This window comes from Emys orbicularis, chromosome 9 (genome assembly GCF_028017835.1).
Source record: "Emys orbicularis isolate rEmyOrb1 chromosome 9, rEmyOrb1.hap1, whole genome shotgun sequence".
In the NCBI taxonomy this organism is placed as follows: Eukaryota; Metazoa; Chordata; order Testudines; family Emydidae; genus Emys; species Emys orbicularis.
In genome coordinates, this window is record NC_088691.1 from 48,933,259 (window position 1) to 48,958,543 (window position 25,285).

Genomic DNA, 25,285 nt, shown 5'->3' on the forward strand with positions numbered 1-25,285 from the left:
TGGCCCTTAGCTACATGTTCCCCAGGCAGGGCTTGATTCTGGCCTTGTTCACCTTGAGGATCTCACTCAGGGCTAGCCTATGATTAGCCCTTGCCACACTGGACTGGGGAGCAAGGCTGCCCCTGGTGTGGCTGCATTATAGCCACCAGCTCTTAGCTTGGCTGCTGGGGGACACATGGGGGTTGGGGAGCAGCTCAGTGGGTAGAACCATGGGCTGCCCCAACATTGGCCTGCCAGTGCTGCTGGATGAAGGTATGGTGGGAAGCGAGCTTCACCCTGAAAAGGGCTATGTGATGGGGTGAGACTCACCATGCTAGTGCCTCCTGCTGGCTGTCCCAGGAATTAGCTCTGCCGGCCAGTGTGCCCTCTTGTGGTGGTGTCTCACTGCCATCACCTCTGCTGCAGCACCCATGTCACTCCAAGGACCATAGCGTCCTCTTCATGACACAGCCCTCTGGCTCTGTCATGCTCTGTTCTCCCCCGTTCCAGGGGAACTGCAGTCTGCTGCCCAGCCATTTCCCTCAGTGGCAACAGCTGCCAATTGTCTGGCCACTTCCTCACTGGCAGGGTGAGGTGGGGGGAGCTGGGCCCACCCACTACTCCAGGTCCCGGCACAGGGACTCTGTAGATGACCGCCACTTGCTACATCCACTCCAACGCCTCAGATCATTTCCCTGGGCCACCTCCCAATGGCCCCCCCAGCACCCTTTTTGCCCTTGCCTCAGGGCCTCAGCCTGCAAATCCCTGCAGCCACCCAGGAGCAGTCTTTAGCTCCCCGCTCCCTCGGTCACTGCTAGTAGCACTGCTCTGTCCAGGGTGCTGACACTCCTTCTGCCTGCTAGGAGCCTGATATTTCCTTCTTAAAATACAGGCAGCTACTGAAGGTGCTCGCCCCTGCTGCTCTTCTTATATGGGCCTGCCAGGCCCTGATTGGCTACTCCTCTCAGCCCTTCTCTAATTGGCTGCCTCTTATGCAGCCTCCCTAGGGCTCTATTAACCCCTTAGAACCCAGTGTGGGGCAGGCGCCCCATCATAGGCTGTAACAGATGACCCAAACCACAGTGGTATAGGAGTGCTCCTAGAGCTCTCCCTGGGGCAGTGCAGCTACACCCTCCCCCAGCCCAGGACTGTGTCTGAAATGCACCGTCTTGATGTAAACAGGTCGCCCCACTGATCTCAGCATGAGGATGGCAGAAACAATCTCATAGGCCTTACTGCTGACAGGCCGGAGGGACTAGGTAGTCATGCAGCAGTGCTTTTGCCAGTGCAGCGTTGGGGTCCCCTGCCTTCCCTGTCCTGCCCAGCCCTTTTACATTGCCCCTGTATGCACAGCACTCGGCCCCTTCGCTGGGCAGCATCACTTCAATCGAGCTTTAGGCTCTGATATCGTGCGACTTGCTTCGACTAGAAATCCTTTGCTGGGCCAGTGATCACAGACCCCTTCAGTTCCCAGGTGGAATGAAGGGTGTGCATCTATGGGAGAGAGGAATCCAGGCCAGTGTTACACCCATTAGAGCCTTTGGCCTCTGATGGCCATTGCTGCAGGGGAAAGAGTGCCTCTAAAGGAGGTCTCCTCCTCTCCAGAGTTGTCCTGGGCCAGGGGGGTGGCTGGGCCATGCCAGAACTGCAAAGGTTCTTGGCCTCTGCTGCTGCTGCTCCTGGCAGTGTAAGACAAAGGCCCCCTTAAAGGGGCAGACCTGCAATGGAAGGGGGCAGCTTGGCTGGAGTCACCCTGAAATTGTAGCCCCCGCTAAAGAGCTGCCTATGTGGACAGCTGAGGGTGTGGGATGGAGTATGCGTGTTTCTCAGCCAGGGTATGCTAGCATCCATTGACAGTGTGATGGGCTCTGCCAGCCCCCTGCACTCTGGTTTGGTTAATGTCTACTCAGCGTGCATGATTGCCTGACCAGGAACCAGCCAAAGGGTAACATCCACCTATGTTTCAGAAACTAGAGGACACGGTCCTGAGCCCAGAAGCCAGCAAGGAGGATAAGACATTGACTGTGCGGGGAGAGGGGGACCGAGCCACGCCCACCCCAGTTCCAGCCAGGATTCGGCAGATCATCACTGAGAGCCTGGCAGAAGAGTCATCCCAAGGTACAGGATGGGCATGAGCTCTTCTGGGCCAGGAGAGGGGCCATGGGGGTGCCCAAGAAGCATCCGTCTTAGCTCTGAGAAGGCATACAGGGAAGTCAGCACTGCAGTGGGGAATGGATTGAGTGAGCAATGGGGTTGGTGGGGTAGGAGGGATTGTTAAGGGGTCCATTCAGCTAGCTGGAATAATCTGGGTATTTTTAAATGATCCAAACCTGCCCCTTGGATCCTGCAGAGAAATGCTTTAAATGTTAAATAATTTAACTGAATTCAACTCTCACTATCCCAGGTTAGAGTAACCAGCCAGTTTATTCTGAGTGTGTGGAAAAAATGAGGGAAGTGTTTTTAGGTGGTTTGCAGCAGGGCTGGGAGAGTCACAGGATCAACTTTGTACCTGATTGTCAGCAACTTTGTACACAGGAGAGTGACAGCAAACAGTAAAAAGGGAGCAGGTATCAATCACCATTGTAATATGTATATACTGTCGCATGTAGGGGCCCCCCAGGTGAGATCAGAGCCCCACTGAGGTAGGTGCTGTACATTTAGTTCCTGCTTCAAAGAGTTTACAATCTAAATAGACAAAGGAAGGATTATTCCCATTTTACAGAAGAGAAACTGAGGCACAGAGAGATTAAATAACTCACCCAAGGGCACCATGCATTCTGTGGCAGAGCTGGACATTGACCCCAGATCTTCTGATTCCCAGTTCAGTAGCTTAATCACAAGGTCATTCTTCCTGCCGCGAAGGCTGATGCCACAGCTAGCTCTCCACGTGGCCTGCTTGGTTGGGACCTTCTCACACCACTAATCCACATTTCTTGTTCCTTCCAGCTCTGTGGGAAACAACCTCTTCACTCAATATGCAGGAAGAAAACCATATGCTGCAGAAGGAGCTCTCACGCCTTGAGGACCTGCTGGCACACACCCGGGCAGAGAAGGACGAGCTGGCGAGCAAGCACCATGCCATCAGTGAGAGGGTGAGTGGGCTTAAATCCATCTGAATCCCTTTGGGTGTGGAACAATCTCTGTCAGGCTGGCCAGCTGGTTTCTGGGGTGGATGCCCCATCTTTACATGGCATTTCATGAGTGCTGATGGGCAGCCACTGAGAAACAAATAGGAGGGAGGCGTGGAATTCATCGTGGGTATGCATAACATTGGGGCAGATCGTGAACTGGCATGAATCAGAAGCCACACTGAGGTCACACCCAGCTCTTACATTTAAACTACCCATTGGCCACACCTCCTGTGAAGCCTCCGGCTGGATGATTTCTCCCCAGTTCTTTCAGTGCGTGATGATCAGTCAGTTTATGTCCATGGATGTAGGCACCCGGCTCTCAGACTGGATTGGCACAGTAACTCTAACTGCAGCTGGCACAGGGGAGAAAAAACTCAGGACTAAAATCTGTGCACTTGGCCTGATTTCCTGAGACTAGTTTTTCTAGCTCTGCAAGGAAATGTATCATCTCCCTTATCCTGGCAGAAAGGTATTCTGTAACCCTGAGGCAGTCACTCCTCCCTGCGGAGGCAGCAAGTATAGCTACTGGTGAAGATGAGAAAAACTCTTGGATAGATCAGGGAGTGATTTTTTTAGGGCTTTTGGTGTTCTGGAAGTGCAATCAGAATAAGACGATCAGCAGGAGTGGCCTTTTATCTGAGACCTCAGCACTGACATTCACAGAATGGTAGAACTTTAGGCCAGAAGGAACCACTGTGGTCAGCTCGTCCTAGCTCCTGCATAGCACGGGCCAGAGAACTTCACCCAGTAACTCTGCCTCAAGCTGCTCTCCAACTAGTTGCATCTTGGGTCCTCAAAAAATGGGGTTACATACTTGCTGTTTAGGAGCTCTCAGTGCCCTTTGGGGCTTGTTGAGCCACTTAATTCACTCTGGCAATTGGTTCGCCTAACTCCCACAGCCTGGCATTTCCTCGGCAGGGCCTGGGCTTTGAGAACATTGGAGCTAGATCAGGGAAACTTACCCTCTGTGAGCTCTCCTTTTCAAGAGGCCCTTTATGCAATTACCCCACCATCAGAGCTGTCTCCTCCCCACTGTTAACTGCAGGGGCAGGCCCCCTGCTGGGCAGAATGCTCCCCAAGACCACCCAGGGAGGAGAGAGAGGCGTTCCCATGGTGTTCCTGGGACCTGCTCTCCATGCCTCTGTCTCTCTTTGCTGCAGCTGAGTGGAGTGAGCATTTCAGTAGGGGGCAGACACAGAAAAGGGTCCTGTAGTGGGTTCATCACCGATTCCATAGCTCTGGTTCCCATGCTCCATAGGGGATCCATGTTGCCCCAAAGCCCCAGGTCACTAATATGTGAGTGATGCACTGTCATGTGCTCATCTGGCCACACACTCCTCCCGTTGCCAGGCACTGGTTTATTCGGTGTGCTGGGACTAAACCAGGCCAGGCTGTTCCTGGGGGTTACACACCTTCCATTGTCCCCCAGCCACAGGCTCGGGGAAGGAGAGGGACAGCTGTGGATCTGCGACAAAGCTCAAACCTTCATTTTCCATACAAGTGAGAGTCTCTGAACCAGATCTCCCTCTGGTGTTCCCAAATCAAGGAGGGGAGTGTGGGGGTAAGAGATGGAAAGGAAGAACAGCTGTGTTGGAAAGCATCTAGCCATGTTCCACTGCAGCAAAGGCGTCTCTCCTCCCCCCCCCCCTCCCAATCGCAAAGGGGAGAGTTTTGGGGACTTCCGGGAATCACATAGTGATGTGCAAAGGTTGGAGATTGCTGCTTCCAAGCATGGCCCACTGATGTCTCCTCAGGCATGCCGAAGCGGGAGGGACAATAGCCCAGTTTTCACAGGCTGTTGGCCACCCTCTGGTGCCCGAAGGTCCAGCTGGCCATGTGCAGAGCTATCCTGCCCCTCCCCAGGAGGAGACGCTCTATGCTGTGCTCCCTGCTCTCAGCGCATTGTGATATTCTTCACTAGACAAAGGTTCCCACCAAGAAGAGCAGAAATAATTGTAACTCCAAATAATTCCTATTACTTTCCTCCAAAAACCTGGGGTGTTAAACATAGAGCCACCAGCCTGGCCTCAAGACGTCCCCTCTGAACAGCTACTCAAACAGATCCATGACCTTCCCCATTGTGCTAGGCTCTGCTGGCGGCTGTCTGTGGAGATGGAGATGGTGGGGATTTTGCCAAGGGAGAGAAGGTGTCAGGAAGGGAGGTGCTGGAGATCTTTTTTCTATTCGCTCCTTGGGTCACAGCTCCTTGGCTGCTTCTGCAGAGCTACTAGTCTCACATGCAGGTTACCTTACACTGGGACGTGGCCAGCACGCTCCGATTGGGATCTTCAGAGGAGCCTATGGGAGCGAAGCATCCAACCCCGCTGTTCTAGCCTCTGTGTCTATCTGCCTCCCTGGAGCCTTCATGGTCCAGCTGTCCTGCAAGGGGAGGAGTCTTTCCTACAGGAACTCAGTGTTATTGAGTGGACAGGCAATCGCTAACACCTCAGGGAAAGCCCAGACCACCCAAGGGACAAGCTTGTACTTGAGGCTCTGGACAAGGAGCCAGTAGACTTGGGTTCAATTCCCAGCTCTGCCATGGACTCCCTGTTTGACCTTTAGCAAATCACATTATCTCTCTGGGCCTCAGCTCCCCACCAGTACAATGGGAATGAGACTCCTTCTGTTCTGTCTTGTCTATTGAGACTGACAGATGTGCAGGGCAGAGACTCTCTCCCGATGTGTACGCACAGTGGGGATGGATCTCAGCTGGACTGATAATACACATACTCAATAGTAATTCAGCGGTACTGTCATAGTTATGGGGCTAGCTGCACCTCTGCCCCCTTTCTGCTCTCTCTGAGGGCATCACCTCAGGTGTTCGGCTTCTTGCCCTTACCTGTCTAGGGTGTGATCTCGTGATTCTCCCACTCTGAGACCAGGAAGCAACTGCACCACCTTGTGAGTGGGACCAGCGGCTTATCCGGCTGCAGGGCTGACTGGGACTTGGGCGCTTGCATTACCACAGTCTTCTCACAACAAAGTGTGTGATTTAGCAGCGGGAGCAAAGCATTGAATAGCAACCAGCCTACATGCACATTTAGTTTCATCTAGCCTTGTGCTTCACTCCAAGCTCAATTGGCTTCCCTCTTCAATCACAGGACCAGAACAGAACCAACTCACCTTCTCCTAGCAGAGCCCAGATCCATCTGGGTGTCAGTCTGTCTCCCCCACAAGGACATGCTTGTTAAGAAAGCCCCTCCCCCTTCCCGAAGCCTGTCCGGGCTCTGTTACAGTGTTGCTTAATAGTTCTTTGTTTTGTACCTAGAGTGGACACTGGGAGTAGATATAGATCCTTCTGCCCCCATCCTTCTCCCTCCTATTTTATCACATCCCCTCCTCTCTGTCCTTCTCTCTGACCCACTCTGCTCCTATTTCCCTCCTTCCCTGACCTCTCCTCACCTCTCTGCATTAAGAGAATATGAGCCACCTGGTGTCACCACTCGCCCGAGCCCCACCATGTGGGCAGTTCTTAATTTTTGCTGGGGCTTGCCAGGGCTGAGCCCCAGAACCTCTAGGCTTGGCAGTTCATAGCTCTGGCACCTCTGGGTTCCTGGCCATCAGCTGCCGCTCTCCAGCTGCCCAGCTCTGAAAAGGCAGTGCCACTGCTAGCAGCAACACAGAAGTAAGGGTGTCAATACCATGCCCCCCCACTTACTTCTGCACTGCCGTATTGCCACCCTTACTTCTGCACTGCTGCTGGCAGCCAGGGGCGGCTCTAGGCACCAGCAAAGCAAGCAGGTGCTTGGGGCAGCCCATTTGCAGGGGCGGCAGCCGACAGGGATCCAGCCTGGGAGCTGAGAACCAACAGGGGGCCCTGGGAGTTGTAGTTCCTTGGTTAGCTCCCTGCCTATAGAGCCAGCCCTGGAGCAGGGAAAGAACTACATTTCCCAGCATTCCCTTGGCCACTACCAACAGGAAAGAGGGGGAGGGAGGGAGGAAGCTGAGACCTCATGCTGCAGCCTGCTGTGAATGGAGAGCTGCACTGTGAGTAGGGCTACCATATTTTTACATTCAAAAAATAGGACACTCCACGGGGAGGGAGGGTAGCCCCATCCTGCCACCATCCACTCCCTCCGACTGCCCCCCTCAGAAACCCCAACCCATCCAACCCCCCTGCTCCCTGTCCCCTGATCACCCCCTCCCGGGACCCCTGCCCCAACTGCCCCCCAGGACCCCACCCCCTATCTAAGCCCCACTGGTCCTTGTCCCCTGATTGCCCCCTCCTGGGACCCCACCCCCTATCTAAGCCTCCCTTCTCCTTGTGCCCAACTGCCCCCTCCTGAGACCCCCCCCCAACTTCTCCCCTAGGACTCCACCCCCTACCTGTCCCCTGACAAACCCCTGAGACTCCCATGCCTATCCAACTACTGCCTGTCCCCTGACTGCCCCCCCAAACCCCGACCCATCTAACCGCCCCTTCTCCCTGCCCCTGACTGCCCCCCCCGAACCTCCGCCCCATCCAACCCCCCCTGCTCCCTGTCCCTTGACTGCCCCCCCGGAACCCCCTACCCCTTCTCCAACCCCCCAGCCCCCTTACCGTGCCACTCAGACCAGCGTGTCTGGCTTCGCGCAGAGCCAGACACGCTGCTGCATACATGCTGCCGTGCTCCCCTGCGGAGCCACAGCCCGCCCCCCCCCCCCCCAGACCTGCCTTCCAGATTTGAACACCTCAAAATTCAGGAGTGCTCAAGCTCAGTTTGGGCAGCTGTTACTTCATTTCTCCCAAATCAAATATACTGATCCACTGTAACTTGCTGTAGAAAAAGTAGGATAAAATTGAACAAGAAATGCTTCCCAGTGGTTATTAGGACTGGAATTGCTATTTTCAACAGCCATTGCCTTTTTGTTTGTTTGTTTGTTTGTTTGTTTAAAAGGAAGACAGTGATATTGCATTGGCAAATTCCCCATAGAAAGAAAGAGTGGAACAAAAGAATAATAAAGGCACCTCAACTTTTCCTCATTTATGTAGGACAGTCTTATAATATGCATCCAGATATCCTCCAATCACACAAGCTGAAAATTGTTCCACTTTACTGCAGTTCTGTAACCATATGGGAACCAATCCTGTCTGTGTTCTGTGCACATCTAAAATTCCTGTTGAATGACCTGCCCTGGGAGCGAGTTACCAGTGACCCAGGGCTGCGGCAGAAGGAGGGTGCAGGTGGGGGGGGGGGAAGAGCCCAGGGCTGGGGCCGCAGGAGGTGTGTGTGTGGGGCAATGGTGGGGGGGTAGGGGGGAGCCCAGAGCTGGGGCGGCAGGAGGTGTGTGTGGGGGGGGGGGAGAGCCCAGGGCTGGGGCGGCAGGGGGGTGCGGGTGGTGGGGGAGAGCCCAGGGCTGGGGCGGCAGGAGGTGTGTGTGGGAGGCAATGGTGGGGGGCTAGGGGGGAGCCCTGGGCTGGGGCGGCAGGGGGGTGCGGGTGGGGGGGGTAGGGGAGAGCCCAGGGCTGGGGCGGCAGGAGGTGTGTGTGGGGGGCAATGGTGGGGGGGCAGGGGGGAGCCCAGAGCTGGTGCGGCAGTGATAGACAATTCTCTTGGCTACTCCAATCTGTCTAGCCACCCAGGTGGTATAAGGTCAGGATCAGAGCAATAAGGATCAGACCCAGGATCAGAGCGAAGCTCCTCTCATTGATTGGTAACTGGTTAAAAGATAGGAAACAAATGGTAGGAATAAATGGTCAGTTTTCAGAATGGAGAGAGGTAAATAGTGATTCCCCCAGGGGTCTGTACTGGGACCAGTCCTATTCAACATATTTATAAATGATCTGGAAAAAGGGGTAAACAGTGAGGAGGCAAAATTTGTAGATGATACAAAACTACTCAAGATAATTAAGTCCCAGGCAGACTGCGAAGAACTACAAAAGGATCTCTCAAAACTAGGTGACTGGGCAACAAAATGGCAGATGAAATTCAATGTTGATAAATGCAAAGTAAAACATCCACTCAATGTGCAGCGGCAGTCAAAAAACCGAACAGAATGTTGGGCATCATTAAGAAAGGGATAGATAATAAGACAGAAAATATCATATTGCCTCTATATAAATCCATGGTATGCCCACATCTTGAATACTGTGTGCAGATGTGGTCACCCCATCTCAAAAAAGATATATTGGAATTGGAAAAGGTTCAGAAAAGGGCAACAAAAATGATTAGGGGTATGGAATGGCTGCCGTATGAAGAGAGATTAATAAGACTGGGACTTTTCAGCTTGGAAAAGAGATGACTAAAGGGGGATATGATAGAGGTCTATCAGATCATGTCTGGTGGGAGAAAGTGCATAAGGAAGTGTTATTTACTCCTCATAACACAAAAACTAGGGGTCACCAAATGAAATTAATTGGCAACAGGTTTAAAACAAACAAAAGGAAGTATTTCTTCACACAACGCACAATCAACCTGTGGAACTCTTTGCCAGAGGATGTTGGGAAGGCCAAGACTATAACAGGGTTCAAAAAAAACCTAGATAAATTCATGGAGGATAGGTTCATCAATGACTATTAGCTAGGATGGGCAGGGATGGTGTCCGTAGCCTCTGTTTGCCCGAAGCTGGGAATGAGCGACAGGGCGTGGATCAATTGATGATTACCTGTTCTGTTCATTCCCGCTGAGGCACCTGGCATTGGCCACTGTCAGAAGACAGGCTACTGGGCTAGATGGACCTTTGGTCTGACCCAGTATGGCCGTTCTTATGTTCTAATATTCAGGTTACTCCCAGTCCCAAAGCACCAGTCACTTACCCTGGTCAATTGCACTTCAGATCTCACACCAAAGACAACACTTGTAGCCAGTCCTGTAATAAACTATCTACAGATTTATTAACTAGGGAAAGGAAATGGAGTTATTTACAAGGTTAAAGCAGGCACACACACAAATGAGTTCCAGTCTGAAGTTTCAAAAAGTAACAGACACTTCTATAATAACCAAGCTCTATATGTCCTTTAGGGCTGATCCACTTTGGATCTTTTGCTTATGCCTAGTAATTCTTGTCCCCCAGAGTCCAAGCAGCATAAAGATACAGTTCCTCCTTGTTAGGGGGATTTATTCCGTTACCCAAAGGCGATGCAGGGGGGCATGCAGGGGCATGTAGCCCTCCCCCCGCCCGATTTCTATGAGCGCTGAGCTGCCTTTGCAGGGCTTGTTATGCTCAGCCTGCTGGGGGGAAAGGAGGCTCTGTGCTTCTCACGCTGCCCCCCTCCCGGCATGTTTCCATCTCACTTGGCTCCTCTCTCTGGCAGCTGCACCCAGGCAGGGAGCGGAGAGGGCAGGACAGAGCTGCTTCTCCTGCAGGGTGAGGGTGGCCGCTCCAGGTTGCTGCCTCTGTGCAGCTGCCTGCAAGAGCCCGGCTGGGGAGGCGGCAGCAGCCCAAGTGGCAGGTAACCTTGGCGGGGAGAGCATGGCAGCCCTGGGCTGGGTGCAGGGGGTGAGGTCACTGGGGAAGGCACTGGGAGCAGATTCCTTCTGCTCAGCTTCAGTTAGGGGCATTGCCCACACCCCTCTCCCTGCTGAGATGTCCCCGAGGGTACGGGAGCTCTGGGGAGAAGCTTTGTTGCTGTGAGTCCCCTCTACCCAGGGCTGGGGCTGGCCCAGAGGCATGTGCTCCCAGCTCCCTAGGATCTGGCAGGATTGGCTGCTCTGGCCCAGGGAGGTGGGGCTGAAAGTTTCCTGCACCCTGAGTCAACACGTGGGGTGGTCACATGCTCTTCCCCCCAAAACATTAAATTGTGGCCCCCACTCTCAACAGTTACATGTAGCCTATGCCCGTACTCACTTCTGCTTTGAGCTGCAAACTCAGCTGGTGGGAGGAATTCACTTGCAAGACTCATCTTCATGGTTGGAGAGAGAGTAAAGAACAAAGTCTTTTGTCCTCTTTAATGCTCCATTCTAGTCTGTCTGATGTCGATGGGCCTTTGTTCTCTGCCAGGACGTAACACCTTCTGTTGGAGACCAGCACTTTACACTCATAAGTGTCTCTTTCCTGTCTGGTGATTTACACAGTCACAGAGGCTTACAGTGCAAACACTCAAATATTACCTTATAACACAGGATACAGATGCTAGAAGTGAAACGAATGCATGCAGTCATTCACCAGCAGTCCATAAAGTCTAAATACTAAACACATTCTTATCATTCTAGCCCGTTTTAACCATATCAACACTCAGGTGAGCCAGACTGATTCCAGCTCAGTATTTGTCAGTGTCCAATTGAGACAGGGGGACCTTGGCATGAGCTGGCACCTGGTCTGCCAGCATCATATATAAAGGGCCCAATTCTCTGCCCCAACTCTGCCAGAAGCCCAGCTAACTCATGGTGTTCTATGTGAATATCAAGAAGTCATGGGACTTCTCCCAACATCCACCACCAACAGATCAAATCCAAATTCACAGAAGGCAAAAATGCTTCTTTCCCATCGCCTGTTCTGTGTGCTAATACTATAAATGTCTCCGTCCATATGGGAGCCTGGTCCCTGGGGTGAGGCAGGAATCCTCCTGGCCTGCGGAGGGTAGTGTCATCAAAGGAGGGAGGATGTTTATAACAAGGTTCAGTGGATATAGAAGCCAAGAGAACCTTATAATTGGGTTATTGTGCCTTGTGAGTCAGACTCAGCACTGCAAAGTACACTGCACGCAGACGAGATCAGATCTGTACCGCACAGCTGAGGAAGACACATACACTGATATTCAAGGGGACCTGCAGCAATGTGAAAACAAATTTAAAGATGAGTGTGTGGCTATGTCCTACTAGACCAGGATTGTGTCCTTCCACTCCTCCATCTGTTTGTCTAGCTGTAGCCACGTGTTGTTTCTTAGGCTATGTCTACACTAGAGACCTTACAATGGCACAGCTGTACCACTGGCAGCTGCTCTGCTGTAAGGTCTCCTGTGTAGCCACTCTATGCCGGCGGGAGAGAATTCTCCCACTGGCATAATTAAATCACCCCCAACAAGCGGCGGTAGCCCTGTGGGCAGGAGAGCATCTCCCACCAACATAGTGCTGTCCACACCAGTGCTTCTGTTGACGAAACTTAAGTGAGTCAGGGGGGTGTTTTTTCATACCCCTGAGCGACAAGTTTTATGACAAAAGTGCTACCATAGACATAGCCTTAGACACACTTAACTTGTCAGCTTTTTGGGACAGGGTCTGTCTTTTTGTTCCTTGCTTGTAGAGCACCTTGCATTGGGGGACCTGGGTGTTACAACAACAACAACAAATGTATAAATCATCAGCTCCTCAGTGTCTGTACAGCAACATGCATGCGCAAGGCACTAATAAATAGGAGATACTGCAAACACTGTCTGCACTACAGGGTTGGTTCGTACAGCCCCTAACTCTGCTCCCTTCCACCCACACAAACCTGTCACCCGTTTTGTGGTGCTTTCAGCCCAGACTAGCCAGCCTGGCTGGGTTATTTATTAGAACCCTGTCAGGGTTCCTTCCCCACTCTGAACTCTGGGGTACAGATGTGGGGACCCACATGAAAGACCCCCTAAGCTTATTTTTACCAGCTTAGGTTAAAAACTTTCCCAAGGCACAAATTCCACCTTGCCTTGAACAGTATGCTGCCACCACCAAGTGATTTAGACAAAAAAAATCAGGAAAAGGACCACTTGCAGGGGTGGCTCTAGCTTTTTTTGCCGCCCCAAGCACGGCAGGCAGGCTGCCTTTGGTGGCACACCTGCGGGAGGTCCCCGGTCCCATGGATTCGGCGGGACCGGCGGACCTCCAGCAGGCAAGCCACCGAAGGCAGCCTGACTGCCGCCCTCGCAGGGACCGGCAGGCCACCCCCCGCGGCTTGCCACCCCAGGCACACGCTTGGAGCGCTGGTGCCTGGAGCCGCTGCTGACCACTTGGAGTCCTATTCCCTCCAAAATATTCCCCCAAACCCTGCATCCCCCTTTCCTGGGGAAGGCTTGAGAATAATATCCTCACCAATTAGTACAGGTGAACACAGACCCAAACCCTTGGATCTTAAGAACAATGAAACATCAATCGGGTTCTTAAAAGAAGAATTTTAATTAAAGAAAGGGTAAAAGAATCACCTCTGTAAAATCAGGATGGTAAGTACTTTACAGAATAACAAAAGACTCAAAAACACAGAGGATTTCCCCTCTAGGCAAAAACAGGGATAAACCTCCCTCTTAGCACAGGGAAAATTCACAAGCTAAAACAAAGGTAATCTAACGCATTTCTTTGCTATTACTTACTATTTTTGCAAGACTATATGCTTAGTTCAGATATGGCTTAGGGAGATGTATTTTCCCTGCCCTGTTTCCTTGTTGACTCCAGGAGACACAGACAAAAAACCTTCCCCCACAGATTTGAAAGTATCTTCTCCCCTTATTGGTCCTTTTGGTCAGGTACCACCCAGGTTATCTGAGTTTCTTAACCCTTTACAGGTAAAAGAGGAATTAACCCTTTACAGGGTAAACAGGGATTTTATGCTACCCTTAGCTGTATGTTTATGACAAGCCCATATGCTGTTTTCACTCGGGCTGATAGCCACCCACTTTGTAGCGAGGACGCAGGCTAAATCCTTCAGAGTGCTGATAGTCCTTCAGTGCCTTCCCACAATATGGGGAAGTAGAAGTGGGTGGCAACCTAGGTAGCAGTGACCATGAGATGGTTGAGTTCAGGATCCTGACAAAAGGAAGAAAGGAAAGTAGCAAAATACGGACCCTGGACTTCAGAAAAGCAGACTTTGACTCCCTTACGGAACTGATGGGCAGGATACCCTGGGAGACTAATATGAGGGGGCAAGGAGTCCAGGAGAGCTGGCTGTATTTTAAAGAGGCCTTATTGAGGGCGCAGGAACAAACCATCCCAAAATGAAGAAAGAATAGCAAATATGGCAGGCGACCAGCTTGGCTTAACAGTGAAATCTTCGGTGAGCTTAAACTCAAAAAGGAAGCCTACAAGAAGTGGAAATTTGAACAGATGTCTAGGGAGGAGTATAAAAATATTACTAGAGCATGCAGGGGTCTAATCAGGAAGGCCAAGGCACAATTGGAGTTGAGCTAGCAAGGGATGTGAAGGGTAACAAGAAAGGTTTCTATAGGTATGTTAGCAACAAGAAGGTCAGGGAAAGTGTGGGACCATTACTGAGTGGGGGAGGCAACATAGTGACAGATGATGTGGAAAAAGCTGAAGTACTCAATGCTTTTTTTGCCTCGGTCTTCACAGACAAGGTCAGCTCCCAGACTGCTGCATTGGACAACACAGTATGGGGAGGAGGTGAGCAGCCCTCAGTGGTGAAACAACAGGTTAAGGACTATTTAGAAAAGCTGGATATGCACAAGTCCATGGGTCCAGATCTGATGCATCCAAGGGTGCTGAGGGAGTTGGCTGATGTGATTGCAGAGCCATTGGCTATTATCTTTGAAAACTCATGGCGATCAGGGGTGGGAGGGTCCCGGATGATTGGAAATAGGCAAATATAGTGCCCATCTTTAAAAAAGGGAAGAAAGAGAACCTGGGGAACTACAGACCGGTCAGCCTCACTTCAGTCCCTGGCAAAAATCATGGAGCAGGTCCTCAAGGAATCAATTTTGAAGCACTTGGAGGAGAGGAAGGTGATCAGGAACAGCCAACGTGGATTCACCAAGGGCAAATCATGCCTGACCAACCTGATTTTCTTCTATGATGAGATAACTGGCTCTGTGGATATGCGGAAAGCGGTGGATGTGATATATCTTGACTTTAGCAAAGCTTTTGATACGGTCTCCCACAGTATTCGTGCCAGCAAGTTAAAAAAGTATGGATTGGATGAATGGACTATAAGGTGGATAGAAAGCTGGCTAGATTGTTGGGCTCAACGGGTAGTGATCAGCGGCTTGATGTCTAGTTGGCAGCCGGTATCAAGCAGAGTGCCCCAGGGGTCGGTCCTGGTGCTGGTTTTGTTCAACATCTTTATTAATGATCTGGATGATGGGATGAATTGCACCCTCAGCAAGTTTGCAGATGACACTAAGCTGGGGGCAGAGGTAGATACGCTGAAGGATAGGGATAGGGTCCAGAGTGACTTAGACAAATTGGAGGATTGGACCAAAAGAAATCTGATGAGGTTCAACAAGGACAAGTGCAGAGTCCTACACGTAGGAAGGAAGAATCCCATGCACCGCTACAGGCTGGGGACCGACTGGCTAAGCAGCAGTTCTGCAGAAAAGGACCTGGGGATTACAGTGGACAAGAAGCTGGATGAGAGTCAGCAGTTTGCCCTCGTTGCCAAGAAGGCCAACGGCATATTGGGCTGTATTAGTAGGAGCGTTTCCAGCAGATTGAGGGAAGTGATTATTCCCCTCTATTTGACACTGGTGAGGTCATACCTGGAGTATTGCGTCCAGTTTTGGTCCCCCCACTACAGAAGGGATGTGGACAAATTGGAGAGAGTCCAGCAGAGGGCAATGAAAATGATTAGGGGGCTGGGGCACATGACTTACGAGAAGAGGCTGAGAGAACTGGAGTTATTTAGTCTGCAGAAGAGAAGAGTGAGGGGGGATTTGATAGCAGCCTTCAACTACCTGAAGGGGTGTTCCAGAGAGGATGGAGCGCGGCTGTTCTCAGTGGTGGTAGATGACAGAACAAGACGCAATGGTCTCACGTTGCAGTGGGGGAAGTCTAGGTTGGATATTAGGAAAAACTATTTCACTAGGAGGGTGGTGAAGCACTGGAATGGGTTACCTAGGGAGGTGGTGGAATCTCCATCCTTAGAGGTTTTTATGGTCCGGCTTGACAAAGCCTTGGCTGGGATGATTTAGTTGGTGTTGGTCCTGCTTTGAGCAGGGGATTGGACTAGATGACCTCCTGAGATCTCTTCCAACCCTAATATTCTATGAATTCCCTCTGTGTGCCCAGTACGACAGACATGGGAAGCAATCATAGAGCCACTCAGCTTAGTGCTCTACTAACAACCATGGGCTGTGCCCCAGCAGTCTGAGCAACACCTGCGGGAGCCAAGCACCAGTGAGGACCCAGTAACCAGAGTGTGGCTGCTCACACCTACCCTATAGACGACTTGTGCCTCCCCATACTGGGGGGGAGGGAGGCAGGACAATCTAAAGGGGAGGACATGTGACCGCCCCACGTGTCTCCTCTGCCTAGCAACCCCCGTCCTGCGCCCAGCACAGGGCCGCCATGCTCTCCCCACCCCATGGTACCTGCGGGGGGGGGGGAGGGGGCTCTGTCCTTCTCCCTCTGCGTCCCCCCAGCACGTTTGGTCGCTCTCCCTGGCAGCCAGGCCCGGGTGGGGAGCAGGAGGGAGCCGCTTCTCAGGTGGCTCAAGCCGGCCGCTCCGCTCACTGCTCTGCAGTGAAGCAGCTGCCTGAGAAAGAGCCTGGCTGGGGCAGCGGAAGCAGGCCGCCCCCACCCCCGGGCCCAGCTACCGGGGACCGCAGCTGAGCAAGCCAGAAACATGCCGGGGTGGGGGGGAGGGAGAGGGGACTCCGGCTCACTTGTCCCCGTCCCTAGCAGCTGGGCCCAGGAGGGGAGTGTCCCACCACCTCCCCAGCCAGGCTCTCTCAGGCAGCCGCGCATGGAGCAGCGACCCAGAGCAGCCAGCTTGAGAAACGGCTGCTTCCGCCACCTTCACTCCCCACCCGGCCCAGCTACCTGAGACAGGGGTCGAGCATGTCAAGGGCAGGCGCAGCAGGAGGACAGAGCCCCTCTCCCTCCTCTCACCCCCCCAGCAGGCCAATCTGGGGGGGCATTTGACCGCACATGTTCCCCTATACCTCACCTCTGTAACATGGGTGGAGATGGCCTGGGCTAACTCTGCAGTGAAGCCACACCCTTTGGCACGTGAAGTACCTTTATGCCTGTGAGTGGTCCCATTGAATTTAGTGGGACTCCTCCCATGTGCAAAGTGTTGTGAGAAAGTGTTTGCAAGCTCAGGGCCTTAATGTGTTGATGCCCGGATAGCAAAGCAGAAGGGGCTTTCAGCACTTAAGTGGTTCTAAATGGATCTCATTACCTTTGTAGGTTCCCCAGAGTCATGAATCACTGTATGAAATGCCCCAGCATACCACTATTACACACACACATCATCAAACTCAGCTGTTGCATGAGGCTAGCCCATAGGGGAGGCTGAGTGTTTCAGGAAATTACTGCTGGTTACTCCATGGTGCCTACTTGGAAAGTTCGTAGTAGTAGCATTATGGTCAGCACCAAAGGGTCTTGCATAATGATGTATTTTTCTAAAAATCTCCTGCTCTGTGGTGGTTAAAAAAAAAAAAAAAAAAAAAAGAACCCAGCTCAGTTCCTGCCTCCCAGAGGTCAGGCTGCACATGTTCTGCACATGGCTTATGCTTTCTTTACCCCTTGCAGGCCACCTTGAAATCTAAACCCCCCAAGTCTGCTGTGTCTGAGTGTGAAACACTTTGCTAATAGCTCAGCAAGGAGTAGCCATGTTGTTCTGGCCACATGCAAGGGAAACATTCTGATGCCAGAGACTAGGCATGCAGGAAATGCCTGGTTGTTAATAGTGCTGCATGTATTTACATGGGCAGATACACAGATTGGAATAGGGTGAGGGATCTGAGCTGGAGAGTTGTCAGGAGACCTGAGTTCTGAGCTCAACTCTGCCAGTGACTTGGTGAGTGGCCTTAGGCAAGTCCCTTAAGTTCACATGGCTCTGCCTGTGGAATGGAGATAGTGATGTGAACCCATCTTAGAGCTCTACAGAGAGATGCACTATGGACAGGCTAAGAATTATTATTATTACTGGTATCATTTCATGGCTATTGCAGTCCTCTGAATTACAGCACTGCCTGCCTCTGGCTGAATTCCTGGCAACCATCATTCCCTGGTCCCCAGCAAAGACCAACTGTAAAGAGGCTGTTCTCCAGCTCCCTGCAAGAGTGGGAGTTTGGGGGGCACTAGTACTGGAATGGGTGGGGGAGGGGAGAGTTTGGCCTTCTCTCCTGCTGCAGAAGAGCAGGGAGTGGAGGGAGGGTGTGCTAGACCCTTGTGGAGGGTTCAGCCAGAGCATTAAAGGAGCCAACACAGGATGACCAGCCAGCTGCACCAGTGAATCCTACCCCGAGAGCTCTGCAGGAGGTAGAGAGGGGGACTGCAAGAGGAAGCTACCTGCCTTGCACCAGGGTGGGGAGACCGTGCTGTGTATGAGGCCCCGGGGAGCTCCTTGAATCAAAGACTGAGACTCAGGATTGAGGTGGATGGCTACCTGTGGTAGGGACCAGGCCTGCACGGTGCGGGAGTGCACACAGCTCTGGCTGTTTCCTTCCTATCCCTGCTGCCCCCTGGAGTGGTTTATTATTCGCGTGGCTCACACAGAGTGTCTAACCATGTGCTGCTGCCCCTTCTTCTGCTGTGGGGGCTGCCAAGGGCAGAGCAGAGCTCAGCTCTCGGGGGTCTCTGCTTTTCCAGCTGGAGAAGGCGCTGCGGGTGGAAGCAGCCCAGCGGGAAGGGGATGGCAGTCTGGCGCTCATGGAAATGAGGCAGCGGTTCGAGGATGACGAGAAGGCATACAAGTGCAAGCTACAGGCCTATCAGGAGGGGCAGCAGCGCCAGGCTCAGCTGGTCCAGAGGCTCCAGAACAAGGTAAGTACCCGAACCCGTGCCAGCCTCCCACTGGGCAAACCGCAGGGTATCTAGGATGGGGCACAGAAAAAACTGACTGTCTAGCTTGCCCAGCCATTGCTTTGGGTATCTGTTCTGAATGGGATAGCAGTACTGCAGCTGTGGTGCTGCCCCAGTTCACACCACCTGGGCGCTAGGCTCAGTCTGCTCAGAGTCCAGGCTGTGACACGGCACATGTTGGGCAAGGAAGGAGCAGGAAGGGACGTGCAGCATACTCTTAATTTCTGTTAGTGTTATGAAGAAGGCAGCCTTACCTCTGGGCAACTCCCACCCCACTGCACCTCTGGGAACCCCCCAACCTTGCTGCACCTCTGGGTAACACCCCCATTGCACCTCTGGGCAAACCCCTCCACTGCAGCACTGGGCAACCTTCCCCACCCCTGGTGCACTTCTAAGTAACTCCTCCCGCTCCCATTGCACCTCTGGGCAAACACTCCCCACTGCACCTCTGGGTAACCCACCCCACCCCCCTTTGCACCTCTGGGCAACCTTCCCCACCCCTGCTGAACCTCTTGGTAACCCCTCCCACTCCCACTGCACCTCTGGGTAACCCACCCCACCCCCCATTGCACCTCTATGCAACCTCCCCGACCCCTGTTGCACCTCTGGATAACCCCTCCCATTGCACTCTGGGCAACCACCCCCCAACTGCACCTCTGGGCAACCTTGCCCACCCCTGGTGCACTTCTGGGTAACCCACCCCACCCCCAACTGCACCTCTGGGTAACCCCTCCTGCTCCCATTGCACCTCTGGGCAACCCCCCCCCCATTGCACCTCTGGGTAACCCACCCCACCCCCTTTGCATCTCGGGCAACCTTCCCCACCCCTGCTGCACCTCTGGGTAACCCCTCCCACTCCCATTGCACCTCTGGACAACCCCCCCTCCACTGCACCTCTGGGTAACCCCCCCCCATTGTACCTCTGGGCAACCTCCCCAACCTCTGTTGCACCTCTGGATAACCCCTCCCATTGCACTCTGGGCAACCACCCCCCAACTGCACCTCTGGGCAACCTTCCCCACCCCTGCTGCACCTCTGGCTAACCCCCCCCCCCACCTCCCCACTGCACCTCTTGATAACCCCTCCACACACACACTGCACCTCTGGGTAACCCCCTGCCCTGCTGCAACTTTAGGAAGGGAACATGCATTTCCGAGACAGAGTTTGCTTGGCACTCTGCTCGGCTGTGTGGGACTGGATTCTATGTCACATTAAGATGCCTCTCCTGTCTTCCAGGTGACAGTTTCATATTGCATTAAAGGCATGATCCAAAGCCCACTGAAGTCAGTGGAGTGACGTTGATGTTAGTGGGCGTCGAATCTGACCCTCTGTCATCAGTAAGCGTCATGGATTGACAGAGTGGTAGCCCCATGGGTGATCATTTAACACTGAGTGCCTGTAATGCTCCAACTAATTATCCTAATCCAGGCTTCTCTTGCCCTCTTTTCTTGCTCTCACCTTCTTTTTTTCAAAATCTTTCATTCCCTTCCCCCACTTCTCCTTTCTGCCCCTCGGCCTAGGTACTACAGTACAAGAAAAGATGTGGGGAGCTGGAGCAACAGCTGCTAGAGAAAACATCTGAATCCGAGCACCAGAAACAGATGGTCAGTACAGCTTTCATTGTCCTGGCAATGCAGAAAAATGGTATGACGAATCATGCAATGGTTTTACTCTGAACTTTGCAAGAAATTTGCATAGTCGTATCCCATCATGCCTTTGTGTTTAATTTCTGTGTTCTTTTGGCAGTCAGCCTCACCTAACAAAACAGCTGTTGCAAATGCCCCTTTGTGTATGGTTCTCTTAGTAAAAGTGGATATAGTTGAAAAGGTTCTAGGTGCTTTCCAAGCAGCCTGGTGTGGTGGCGTGACAGCCAGATCCCATCACCACCCTTCAAGCAAACAGCCCGAGCACTTCAGACAGGGCAGTGCAGAGAGGGATGGGTGACAATGGGATTTCACTGCAGTTTGAAAACCACAAAGCCCTGTGCATTTGAGATCTGCGAGAGAAAGGGATTGCAACCCGCAGAGGAGACAGCACACAGCAAGTCACTCTGCTCTGGGACTCACCATTCCCCAAGGAGCACTGCTGGACTGGGGCCTTTCTCAGCATTTCTCCAGGAGTTCTGGAGGAAGGAAAGAGATCACAGCACGGCCCTGTGGTGGCCCATGGGAACACAAGAAAGCTGCAGGATTGGATGTGTTCCCTTTCTTCCTTTTGGAAAATGGGAAATATGGTCAGTCCCCAGCGTATGATAGAATCATAGAATATCAGGGTTGGAAGGGACCTCAGGAGGTCATCTAGTCCAACCCCCTGCTCAAAGCAGGACCAATCCCCAACTAAATCATCCCAGCCAGGGCTTTGTCAAGACTGACCTTAAAAACCTCTAAAGAAGGAGATTCCACCACCTCCCTAGGTAACCCATTCCAGTGCTTCACCACCCTCCTAGTGAAAAAGTTTTTCCTAATATCCAACCTAAACCTCCCCCACTGCAACTTGAGACCATTACTCCTTGTTCTGTCATCTGGTACCACTAAGAACAGTCTAGATCCATCCTCTTTGGAACCCCCCTTCAGGTAGTTGAAAGCAGCTATCAAATCCCCCCTCATTCTTCTCTTCTGCAGACTAAATAATCCCAGTTCCCTCAGCCTCTCCGCATAAATCATGTGCTCCAACTCCCTAATCATTTTTGTTGCCCTCCGCTGGACTTTTTCCAATTTTTCCACATCCTTCTTGTAGTGTGGGGCCCAAAACTGGACACAGTACTCCAGATGAGGCCTCACCAGTGCTGAATAGAGGGGAATGATCACGTTCCTCAATCTGCTGGCAATGCTCCTACTTATACAGCTCAAAATGCCGTTAGCCTTCTTGGCAACAAGGGCACACTGTTGATTCATATCCAGCTTCTCGTCCACTGTAACCCCTAGGTCCTTTTCTGCAGAACTGCTGCCTAGCCACTCGGTCCCTAGTCTGTAGCAGTGCATGGGATGCTTCCGTCCTAAGTGCAGAACTCTGCACTTGTCTTTGTTGAACCTCATCAGATTACTTTTGGCCCAGTCCTCTAATTTGTCTACGCCCCTCTGTATCCTATCCCTACCTTCCAGCATATCTGCCACTCCTCCTAGTTTAGTGTCATCTGCAAACTTGCTGAGGGTGCAATCCATGCCATCCTCCAGATCATTAATGACAGACAGCATCACAGCATTAAGTCCCAGTGACATGGGGGAGGAAATGGGGGCCCCAGAGTCCAGTCAGGAGTTTCTGGGGCAGATCCTCACCTGGTGTAAATCAGTTTATCTTAATTGATTTCAGTTGAGGTATGCCTATTTACACCAGCTGAGAATCTGGCTCTTTGCATTTATCTGGAATGGACTCTGGATGCAGCTTTGGGAAGAAAAGACCTTAAATAAATGGCTCTGGCTCCCTGTAAATGCAGGTAACCGTCTATCCAAAGTGGCCCGGTTGGCTGGGAGGCACAGCCCCCGGCTTTAAGGACCATGTAGTGAGGCGGTGTGGCTCCCCGCCACCCCGGAGGGGGAAGAGCCCATCCGGAGGCCGGAGTGGGCGGAGCTAGGGAGCTCTGAGCCCGCCCCTCAGAGGGTCAGGCGGCGACCCGGAAGTATAAAAGCTCGCCCTTACAGCTCAGTCAGGCCCCAGCAGCCGGAGAGACCAGACGTCTCCAGCCTAGCTCGTGACTGGGAAGACCCCGCGGCCCAAGGCGGCCGCCAGGGCTGGCCGGGCCTGCCCTGGGCCCGCTATCCGGAGGAGCCGCCGGGCCTGCCCTGTGCCCGCTATCTGGAGGAGCCGCCGGGCCTGCCCTGCGCCCGCTATCCGGAGGAGCTGCCGGATCTGCCGATCAATCCCTGCCCTGACGAGCCCATGGTCCTGGATCCCCCAGAGGCCGACACCAGGACCCAGGTAGGCCCCGAGGGGGAGTGTGGAAGTAGCCCGGGGGCAGCCGACCCCAGTCTGGCTGCAGCACTGCCAGAGCCTATGTCAGTGTGTTGCGGCCAGGATCCCCACTGACAGCAGCGGGTCTTCTGCCGCTGCTAGGGCCCCGGGCTGGGACGCAGTGGAGTGGGAGAGCCTGCGTCCCCCCTGCCACCCAACCCGTGGGTGGCAGTCTCCCCCTCTCCCAGGCCTTTTGAGGCTTGGGCCTACTATTGTTGCTCAGCCCTGACTGAGGTCCTGAGCTCCGGACTTCGCATTGTTGCCCGCCCTGAGCAGGGCCAAGCTTACCGTGTTCGTCCAGTTACAGCAAGAGCTGCCTAGGGAGACCCCACGGCCGGACGAATTTCCCTAGCTCACCGGGGTGTAGTGAGCCGGTGTGGCTCCCCACCGCCCCAGAGAGGGTCGAGCCCCGGCAAACTCTTGTACACGTGGTATCAGAAGTTGGGAATGCTCCCTTGGCCCCTCTGAGAAGAGGCCTGAGGGGGAAAGACTCCCCAAGAGAACCATGGAGATGGAGCGACTGTTTAAGCTGCTGGCCGAGAGTCAAGAGCGACAGCAGGCCGCCCACGTACAGCAGCAGCAACAGCAGCATGCCGCTCAACTCCAGCAGCAGCAGCAGCTCATTCAGCAGCTTGGAGACCGGCTGCAACAACTCATGACAGCGCTGTCGCACCCCGTAGACCCGCAGCCAGAGGACGGGGCTGGGTCGCCCCGCACCGCCGTCCCGGTGCGACTAACCAAGATGGGTCCCGACGATGACTCCGAGGCGTTCTTGGTAACGTTCGAAAGGGTGGCGCTGGTCGCGGGGTGGCCCCAGGACCAATGAGCCACCCTTTTGGCCCCCTACTTAACAGGGACTGCCCAGACGGCATACAGGGAGCTGGCTACGGAAGAGGCAAGGGATTATAGTCGGGTGAAGGCCGCAATCTTGGATGCCTTAGATGTCAGCCCAGAGACTTTTCGGCAGCGGTTCTGAAGCCAGACATACCCCACGAGCACCCGACCCAGGCTGGTGGCCCAAGCTCTGAAGGAGGTGTGTAGGCGGTGGCTACAGCCGGAAACGAGGACGGCAGAGGAGGTTACGGAACAAGTCATCCTCGAACAGTTCGTGCACATCCTCCCAACGCAAGGACGGGCCTGGGTGCTCCGCCGCTGGCCGGCGACGTTAGCTGCGGCTGTCGTGCTGATGGAAGACTTCCTCGCAGCCGAAACGCCAGTGGGACCCGCCCTCCGAGCTCAAAACCCCGGGCCGGAATGCCCGAACACTGAAAGAAAAGGGGATGCCCCGACCGGACCGCGGAACCTGGGCCGTGGGCAAGAGGCCCGCCCGGGACCTCGGCTCAGATGCCCGGAACCTCCCCCTCGGCCCGGACTGTTCAACCCCGTGCTGAGTGTCGTGAGGGTTCCCCGGAGTTCCCCTAGAAGTCCAAGGGGAGCCCCCTCCCGTGGCGGTCGCCCTGAACTCGGGCCCTGCTTCCGTTGTGGGAAGTCGGGACACTTGCAACGGGACTGCACGGAAATGGACTGCAGCTTCGGTCAGGTCTGTGCAGGGGACACCAGGGCCCGGCTACCACAGGCTCCCAAGATCACGGTCCCGGTAGTTGTCGGTGACCACCCCACCCAGGCCTTGATCGACTCCGGCTGCGGACAGACACTGGTTCGCCAGGCGTTGGGACCTCAGGTGGACCCCCACTTGGGAACAATTCACCTGCAGTGCATCCATGGGGATGTCCGGCCTTACCCTAGTGCCTGGGTCCGGTTAACAGTGGCTGGTGTCACCCGACGAATCGTTGTTGGCTTAGACCCTCGACTTGTGTACCTGGTGATCCTGGGGCGGGACTGGCCTGCCTTTGAGGAGATCCTCCGGTCAACCCCAGCCTTGGAAGGAGAGTCCCAGAGGGTCCTACTGGAAGAGGAGCACGGGACCCCAGAACCCGAGGCAGGAACCGGAGAAGCCGACAATCCCCTGCCGGGGCCTGCGGTCGAGACCCTCCTCCATACCGATTTCTGCCGTGACCAGAGAGCTAACCCTACCCTTAGCGGGGCCTATGAACAGCTAGCGGCAGTCGATGGGACCATCATCGACCCCCAACGTGCAACCCAGTGGCCCCACTTCGAACTACGCCGGGACCGTCTTTACCGGATCGACTGTGACTCCCGCACGAAGGAGCCCCAAACCCAGCTGCTGGTACCACGGTATCACCGGCGCGCCGTGATGAAGCTGCCGCATGACATCCCGGCTGCTGGGCATCTGGGCCAGGAGAAGACCCTCACCCGGATTCTAACGCGGTTCTTCTGGCCCAGTGTTCACCAGGAGGTGAGGAACTATTGTAGCTTCTGCCCGGAGTGCCAGTTAGCCGCTCCGCAACGAGTACCCAGGGCACCCCTTGTCCCCATACCTATAATAGAAACACTATTTGAACGAGTGGCCATGGACCTGGTGGGCCCCCTCCCAAAAAGTGTGTCGGGGTTCCAGTATGTCCTGGTTATCGTGGACTACGCCACCCGTTTCCCAGAGGCCATTCCGTTGCGGAGCACCACCGCCCGGACCATCGCCGGGGAACTGGTGAAGATCTTCACTCGGGTGGGCTTGCCCCGAGAAATCCTAACAGATCAAGGCACTAATTTCACCTCCCG

At 53.7% G+C, this 25,285-nt stretch overlaps 1 protein-coding gene across 1 annotated transcript in view; it reads left to right on the forward strand.

The window, feature by feature from the left end:
- The first annotated feature begins 209 nt into the window (after window positions 1-209).
- Window positions 210-25,285, forward strand: part of CROCC2 (ciliary rootlet coiled-coil, rootletin family member 2) — a 146,194-nt gene continuing 121,118 nt past the window's right edge. Inside the window, exons 1-6 of the mRNA XM_065411392.1 lie at window positions 210-298; window positions 490-568; window positions 1,947-2,097; window positions 2,926-3,071; window positions 18,488-18,661; window positions 20,221-20,304. Coding sequence (XP_065267464.1) covers window positions 210-298; window positions 490-568; window positions 1,947-2,097; window positions 2,926-3,071; window positions 18,488-18,661; window positions 20,221-20,304 — 723 coding nt within the window. The remainder of the gene's footprint in view (window positions 299-489; window positions 569-1,946; window positions 2,098-2,925; window positions 3,072-18,487; window positions 18,662-20,220; window positions 20,305-25,285) is intronic.